The following is an 8,468-nucleotide window of genomic DNA, read 5'->3' on the forward strand; positions in this document are numbered from 1 at the left end:
TCTTTCCTTCAGGAGTCATTCTGGACTGCATGCAGGTCACAGAGCTAGACGAAACTTTGCGGCTGCTGCTGCTGGCCTGTAAGTCACCCAAAAGTCACCTCCTCAGGGTTTCCAATGAGGGCAGCAGCAGCTCTGCTTGCGAGAGCTGCTCAAGGATATGTTTCTCCTGTTTTTCCCTTCCAGTGTAGGGGTTTTCTAACAATGCGAGTAGCGAATTGCACAGAAAATATGTGGGAATGTTAAGGATGGTCAGAGAGGATATATTGATTCAATATTATCCTTCCTTCCTTCATCATCATCATCATTTTTTTATTTGTATACCATCTTTCTTACAATAATATCTTACAATACCCAAGGCGGTTTACAAGCTGAAGAAACAAAAAATGTACATCTCATAACAATCTAAAAATGTGACAATAAAACAAAACTTTAAAATAAGCAACCTACATCAAATGAAGTAACATTCAACAATTATTAGAGTAGTATAAAATAATAATATCAACATAAAAAAGTTAAACAGAAATCCACTCAACAGTTACAATAAATAATTTCTAAACTATAAAACAATGGAAAGCCACAGTACATAAAATAAAAAATAAAATAAAACAATGGAAAGCCACAGTACATAAAATACAGTGGTGCCTCGCAAGACAAAATTAATTCGTTCCGCGAGTTTTTTCGTAGAGCGAGTTTTTTCGTCTTGCGAAGCACCAGGGCGGGGAGGGGTGGAGAGAAGCAGGGCAGCTGCCGCAACCAGTCCTTGGAGTCACCCACGCCTTGTGGACACCGCGCGATGCAGCTGCTGGAGGGCGGCGGGGCTCAGGAGCGCGACTCCGGGTGCAGCGCTGGCTGCTGGTGGCAACGGCTCCTGAGGGGAGCGCGCGAGGGCGGTGGGCAGCGGCGCGAGGCAGCCGGAAGGTCGGAAGGTCAGCGGGAAGGTGGGAGGGAGCCGGAGGAGCGGGGAAGGGAGCGTGCGTGCGTTCAGTGACCATCGCCATGACAGGAGAGGCAGGGCTGTTTCGTCTAGCGAAGCAAGCCCTTAGGAAAATCCATCTTGCAAAGCACCTCAGAAAACGAAAAACCCTTTCGTCTAGTGGGTTTTTCGTCTTGCGAGGCATTCGTCTTGCGGGGTACCACTGTAATACAATCAAATTGAAAAGCAGAGACTAGAGGGTGGAGCAAGGCAGGTAGAAGGAGCCTAGTGAGTCATGTAGTAGAGCACATTCCCCTCCCCCCCCTCTTTTTGGGATAACAGTTTATTAATTTTCCAAAAATAACAAAAATAAAAAACAATAATAATATTCACATCCAGAAATTTAAACCATAAATCTTAATTGACTTCCCTCCACTCCCCCTCCTGGTTCCATTATTTTACTCCTATTCATGCACGTCCTTAAAAAAACACATTCCCCTCGATACAGATGGGAGCTAGTTTGCAGATTTGTTTTAACTTCTTTAGTTAAGCAATCCAGTCTGGCTTGATCAGACTGGATTCTTGCTGGTGTCCCCTTTGATCCCTCTTAAAAGAATATAGAAGCAAGAGTCTTTCCTTAAAGGTGACAAGAAGTTTACTCGCATTCAGTTCGCAGTATGATCCCTGAAGGCAGGCTTCAGCTTGTAGTTACAGAACATGTTGTTGTTGTTGTTTAGTCATTTAGTCATGTCCGACTTTTCGTGACCCCCTGGACCAGAGCACGCCAGGCACTCCTGACTTCCACTGCCTCCCGCAGTGACGCGGGGCGCCAAGTTCTGAAGGGCACCAGGCGTGAGTTTGGGGAACACTGAACGAGTGCACTGAGTGAGCAAGGGTGCGTGCGCCACTCCTGCTGAGCGTTGGCTTGGTTTTTCACCTTTTAGCCTGCAGGTGCCGAATTCAGCAGGGCACCAGAAGGCTAAAAGGGGGGAAACCGAGCCAATGCAGCAGCAGTATATAGTAGTGGTAAAAGGTAAAGGGTAAAGATATTGATCGATATAATGCTGAGAGCCATTCGCTCTTGGAGGGGTGATGAGGTCTCTTCTCCTGCTGGGCCAAATCTGGCCCTTCTCTTGTGAGTGGCAGGGACTTTTGTCACTCCAGATGTCCTGGGAGCAGAGAGAAAGGAATATTATTGCACAGAGAGCAACGGGTTGTCGTTTTCTTAAAATCTCAAGATGACAAGCCAACTGTGTCTACAGGTTAAAGGTAAAGGGACCCCTGACCATTAGGTCCAGTCGTGGCCAACTCTGGGGTTGCGGCGCTCACCTCACTTTATTGGCCGAGGGAGCTGGCGTACAGCTTCCGGGTCATGTGGCCAGCATGACTAAGCCGCTTCTGGCGAACTAGAGCAGCGCACGGAAATGCCGTTTACCTTCCCGCCGGAGCAGTACCTATTTATCTACTTGCACTTTGACGTGCTTTTGAACTGCTAGGTTGGCAGGAGCAGGGACCGAGCAACGGGAGCTCACCCCGTCACGGGGATTCGAACCGCCGACCTTCTGATCGGCAAGTCCTAGGCTCTGTGGTTTAACCCACAGCGCCACCCGCATCCCTTATAGTAGTGGTAGTCAGGTTCTGTTGGCATATCTGCTCTTGTTACTTGTAGAGTTGGTCCTCTGACACATCTGCCCCTCCTATTTCAGCGCTCGATAAGCTTGAGGAGGTGCCCAGCCATGGCGTTCAAGTGGCAGCTTCTGAGGTGACTGCCTGCCTGCTCAAGAAGTGGGGCGGAGATCTGCTGAGGAGGAAAGTTGCCGGCCGAAGCAGGAGCAGCATCACCCAAAGGTCTGCCCCCATGTGGGTGCAACCCAGCACCATCATGGAAGTCACCTCCGTCCAAGAACTCTACGAGTGAGGTTGGTCCCGTAAGTACCTCTCGCAGCGGTTGGAGAACCACCTTTCAATTCACGCATGGGAAGTGTGCATTGGGATTCAGAATTTGCAGAGATCAAATTCCTTGAGCATCCCACTTTGAAGCAAGAAAGCAGGGGGGAGAGGGGCAATGCAATTGTTGTTTCAAGATTGGTTTGATAGTTTTAAAAATTGTCTAGAATCATCCTTTAGATACCATTAAGTTGTTGTTGTTGATGATGATGATTTATTTATACCCCACCCATCTGGCTGCGTTTCCCCAGCCGCTGTAGGGATGCGGGTGGCGCTGTGGTCTAAACCACTGAGCCTCTTGGGCTTGCAGATCAGAAGGTCGGCGGTTCAAATCCTTGCGACAAGGTGAGCTCCAGTTGCTCTGTCCCAGCTCCTGCCAACCTAGCAGTTCCAAAACACACCAGTTAAAGTAGATAAATAGGTACCAATGTAGCAGGAAGGTAAACGGTGTTTCCGTGCACTATGGCTTCCATTGTGGTGTTCTGTTGTGCCAGAAGCAGTTTAGTCCTGCTGGCCACATGACCTGGAAAGCTGTCTGTGGACCAATGCCAGCTTCCTCGGCCTCAAAAGCAATATGAGTGCCAAACCTCATAGTGGCCTTCAACTGGACTTGACCATCCAGGGGTCCTTTACCTTTTTAGAGCTGGAAATACCCAAGGATCATCTAGTCCAACCCTCTGCAATTCATTTTAGTACACCTCCTCCGCAAAACATTTCCCCTTAATCTAATGCATTCTTGGATGTCATTTTCACAAATACATGCATTTTTAAAAAATGCACACATCACCCTGATATACACATTGCTTTGTCGGAGAACCACAATGCAAAATTAAAAGAAATGTGAATTTCAGAGACTGGCTGTGTTTCAAATGTTTCAATGAGAAGCAAACCGAATTTCTCCTCTCCTGTCCTCACTCCCTGCGTAACTATCCTCTGAAGATCTGAAACAAATCGGGCGAATATGACACCCTCGTTTGTTAGACTGGTTCTGCATGATTCGCACTGGTCTGTCCCAGCTCCTGCCAACCTAGCAGTTCAAAGCATGCCAGTACAAGTACAGTGGTACCTCGGGTTACATACGCTTCAGGTTACAGACTCCGCTAACCCAGAAATAGTACCTCAGGTTAAGAACTTTGCTTCAGGATGGGAACAGAAATTGCGTGGTGGCGATGCAGCAACAGCAGCAGGAGGCCCCATTAGCTAAAGTGGTACCTCAGGTGAAGAACAGTTTCAGGTTAAGAACAGACCTCCGGAATGAATTAAGTTCTTAACCCGAGGTACCACTGTAGATAAATAGGTACTACTGTGGCGGGAAGGTAAATGGTGTTTCCGTGCGCTCTGGTTTCCGTCACGGTGTTCCGTTGCGCCAGAAGCGGCTTAGTCCTGCTGGCCACATGACCCGGACAGCTGGCTGTGGCTAACGCCAGCTCCCTCAGCTTGAATAGCGAGATGAGCCCTCAACCCTATAGTTGCCTTTGACTGGACTTAACCATCCAGGGGTCCTTTACCTCTACCCCAGCCACTCTTGATCCAGAAGGGATAGGCTATACCAGGCATAGCCATTGTGCAAGCTCTTCAACATCTCTCCAATGAAAATAGGGACGTCCTGTTGTTGTTGTTGTTGTTGTTGTTGTTGTTGTTTATACCCTGCTCATCTGGCTGAGTTTCCCCAGCCACTCTGGGTGGCTCCCAATCAAATGTTAAAAACAATACAACATCAAACATTAAAAGCTTCCCTAAACAGGGCTGCCTTCAGATGTCTTCTAAAAGTCTGGTAGTTGTTTTTCTCTTTGACATCTGGTGGGAAGGCGTTCCACAGGGTGGGTGCCACTACCAAGAAGGCCCTCTGCCTGTGTCCCTGTAACTTGGCTTCTCGCAGGGAGGGAACCGCCAGAAGGCCCTCAGCGCTGGACCTCAGCATCCAGGCAGAACGATGGGGGTGGAGATGCTCCTTCAGGTATACAGGACCGAGGCCATTTAGGGCTTTAAAGGTGAGCACCAACACTTTGAATTGTGCTCGGAAACGTACTGGGAGCCAATGTAGGTCTTTCAAGACTGGTGTTATATGGTCTCGGCGGCCACTCCCAGTCACCAGTCTAGCTGCCGCCTTAGTTGCAGTTTCCGGGTAACCTTCCAAGGTAGCCCCACGTAGAGCACATTGCAGTAGTCCAAGCGGGAGATAACCAGAGCATGCACCACTCTGGATAGACAGTCCGCGGGCAGGTAGGGTCTCAGCCTGTGTGTCAAATTAGTGAGTTCAACCGCTTCCCATAAATCTCTTCGGACAGATTTATGATCTAATGGTGCCCGGCACACTTCCACTGCGCGGGCCTCTGTAGGTCGTAAACTCTTCAGCAGAATTAGCGCAGCGGCGTGTGATAAGGGATGAGTCCAGAGACGGCAGCTTGTTTTCTCTAGCTTCTTTATTGTTCTGAAAACACACATATATACAGATTAGAATCCATCGGAGTGTAGCTGCATTTTTCCCAGTTCCTCTCTCTCTGAGCTGGACAGCTTAACTGACACTTTCGCTTTCCACAGAACACACACTGCATAGCAGGCTGTTTACGTCATGTCCTGCCTGATAAGCTCTTCCCTCAAGCTCCGAGGCACAGCAGATTAACTCCTTACTGCTCTCAACACTGTGTACCAGGTGGAGCTGGTAGGCAGCCGCCCTGGACACAGAATTGCTTTGCGTCTCCATGGACAGCTGTGAGTCCAAAATGACTCCCAGGCTGCACACCTGGTCCTTCATAAATGATAAGTTACATGTTCTTCATTTGCATTCTGTGTCAATACATGAGCTTTGTATCAAATCAAAGTGTCTCATAAACACCAAGTGTTGTTTTAAAATGCTGGTGAATGATTTTATTTATTTATTTAGGCACATAACATGCTGTTCTGCTCTAAGAAGGCCTGGGTAAAATGAAGCTGTAGACTAAAGTAAGAATGGGGAAGAAAAGTGATTTGATTCACAATATTAAGCAAATATTCCCAATTTGTACTTTCTGAAACCAGACGCGAACCAAATCTCAGCCATCTTCTGAAATTCAAACCTCCACGGATTTTGCTATGTGGTTCTCCTGCCAAGTGATGTGTACCAAAATGTTCATAGGAGATAACAGTGCGCAGGGGGGGGGGGAATGCACTTCATGCTCGCAGAAAGATTTTGAATCATAGCTTCTCTGTGGATTAGTGATGGCTAACCTGTAGATAGGTGGCGCTGTGGGTTAAACCACTGAGCCTAGGGCTTGCTGATCAGAAGGTTGGCGGTTCCAATCCCCACGACAGGATGAGCTCCTGTTGCTCTGTCCCAGCTCCTGATAACCTAGCAGTTCGAAAGCACGTCAAAGTGCAAGTAGATAAATAGGTCCCGCTCTGGCGGGAAGGTAAACGGCGTTTCCGTGCACTGCTCTGGTTCGCCAGAAGCGGCTTAGTCATGCTGGCCACATGACCTGGAAGCTGTACGCCGGCTCCCTCGGCCAGTAAAGCGAGATGAGCGCCCCAAACCCAGAGTTGGTCACGACTGGACCTAATGGTCAGGGGTCCCTTTACCTTTAACCTGTAGACACAGTTGGCTTGTTATCTTGAGATTTTAAGAAAACGACAACCCGTTGGTCTCTGTGCAATAATATTCCTTTCTCTCTGCTCCCAGGACATCTGGAGTGACAAAAGTCCCTGCCACTCACAAGAGAAGGACCAGATTTGGCCCACAGCAGGAGAAGAGACCTCATCACCCCTCCAAGAGCGAATGGCTCTCAGCATTATTTGGATCAATATATTCCTCACTGTTGTGGTTCTGTTGCCTCTCTGCCTTACTCCTTTCTCAAAACAAACAAGCCTCTTTAAGCAGAGGCTTGACAACCATATGTGAGGAGTGCTCTGATGGTGTTTCCTGCTTGGCAGGGGGTTGGACTCGACGGCCCTTGTGGTCTCTTCCAACTCTATGATTCTATGATTCTATGAAAAGTACTTCTAGAAATCTCCCACTCTGCGTGTCGGCAAATGAGCTGTGGACAGGTTCGAAGACATGAGCGTCAAGATATGCCAGTAGCAATATCTGTGGAGAGGTGAGTTTTGCTGAAGAGTCTGTTCAAAAAGTGAGTGCTGTGTTGAAAGGGCAAACCACCCTTTCAGGCCAGAAATTGCCATCCAATCTTCTTTCGGAGGCGATGGGAGATGGAGGGGCTGAAGATGATATTGTAGAGCAGACATGAGAGACCTCTTCCAGTCCACAGGCCACATGCGAGTCCCAATTTAGCCCTTGTGGCTGTTTCCCCCAAGCCACCTGCCCCGCACCTGACACCATATGTTCCCCCTTTGGCTGGGATCATATGACATCAGATGTGGTACAGGTGAAAACACAGCTACTGTAGCCTTATTGGAGTTCACCGACTGGGTCTGCATTGCTTCTGGGTGGGAGGAAGGAAGTCAAATGACACCGAGGTTGATTCAAAGAAAGAGTTTATTCTGCTCTCCGGATAGCAGAAGGCACTTGTGTGGTCAGTCCACAGCAAGTCCAAAGAAACGAGAAATTTCATGCAGTATATATATCCTCCAGGCACCCTCTCCCCCTTCCCCAGGAATCCAAGCACGTCAGCTTGTACACACAGGTTGACATCACAGATGTTCCTGCTCCGGCACTCTTAACCATAAAAGGGTTTTCCTTCCTGTACTCCTGACCATAAAAGGGTATTCCTGTTCCTATATTCTTATCTTGGAGTAAGAAGGTCTCCTGGTGCTGTTTCCGGACTAGGTCTGTGCGTCAGAGTGTGGTCAGGACGTAAGATAAGACCTAGACGTGTCATCCCTGTTCTACTGGAACAGCCAAGGTCATCCTTGCCATCACGAACTGATAAAGGAGAGGGCTCTGAGCACTTGTTTATACAGCCTGGTTTTTGTTTATACATTGACTCAGAGCTCAAGTTAATGGATTTTAGCTAAGGAAAAATAGGAATTTTGGTGCCCGTTTCAAACTGCCTGCACAGTCAGTTTTGGGTTCACTACAGAGTAAAGATTGGCAGGCGGAAAGTACATTCCTGGTTTTTCCTTGACAATCAAGGCTTGTGTTTGGTGCCTTTTAAATTTGTAGGCTCTGCCGGGACTGCATCCATTCTGGAGGTTTTCCATGTCGGATCCAGTCTCTGCAGAACGTGGGGTTTTCTGACAGGCCCTCGTTCCACACAAGCCTCCTGAGAAGAGCAAAACACCCACAAGACGTAACACGATAAGAATATTATCTGTAACACAATTTAGAATGTTATCAGCATCACACTGTGATCCCTGATTGGCCGGGAAAGAGGAAGGAGATCCGCCCAGGAAATAAAAGTGGGGCAAAAAGCTGCAGGTGAAACAATAGTTGACAGCAACACATAGCCTTGAAGAAATGTGGCTGTTAAGGGATTCCCTTCCACACACACCAAGAAATATCCCCCTCCTTCTCAAACGCTCTAATTGCTACTCTGATTAAACTAGGCAAACGTTAGTAGACTACTGCCTATTAATAGTCTTCTTCTACATGCAAAGACAGGCTCCTGTGGATTGAAGATACAAGACCAATAGAGAGTTCAATGATCAATAAGGTGGTTTCTGCATTGAAATATACTCG

The 8,468-nt window shown here is 47.9% G+C and overlaps 1 protein-coding gene across 6 annotated transcripts in view; it reads left to right on the forward strand.

Moving 5' to 3' along the window:
* The window catches only part of LOC310674347 (maestro heat-like repeat-containing protein family member 2B), a 90,293-nt gene extending 83,633 nt beyond the window's left edge, over positions 1-6,660 (forward strand). For 2 of the 6 annotated variants that reach the window (XR_014509543.1, XR_014509545.1), the window contains 4 exons: positions 13-78; positions 2,620-2,841; positions 5,745-5,803; positions 6,516-6,660. Coding sequence is in view for 3 of the 6 variants with exons in the window: in XM_083433501.1 (XP_083289627.1) it covers positions 13-78; positions 2,620-2,831 (278 nt within the window). In the remaining 3 variants the exon portion in view is untranslated. The remainder of the gene's footprint in view (positions 1-12; positions 79-2,619; positions 2,842-5,744; positions 5,804-6,515) is intronic. The other 4 variants (XM_083433500.1, XM_083433502.1, XR_014509544.1 and 1 more) reach the window with 3 other exon arrangements.
* The last annotated feature ends 1,808 nt before the right edge of the window (positions 6,661-8,468 follow it).

Source organism: Podarcis tiliguerta, assembly GCF_965153285.1.
Source record: "Podarcis tiliguerta genome assembly, chromosome: 1".
Classification (NCBI taxonomy): Eukaryota; Metazoa; Chordata; class Lepidosauria; order Squamata; family Lacertidae; genus Podarcis; species Podarcis tiliguerta.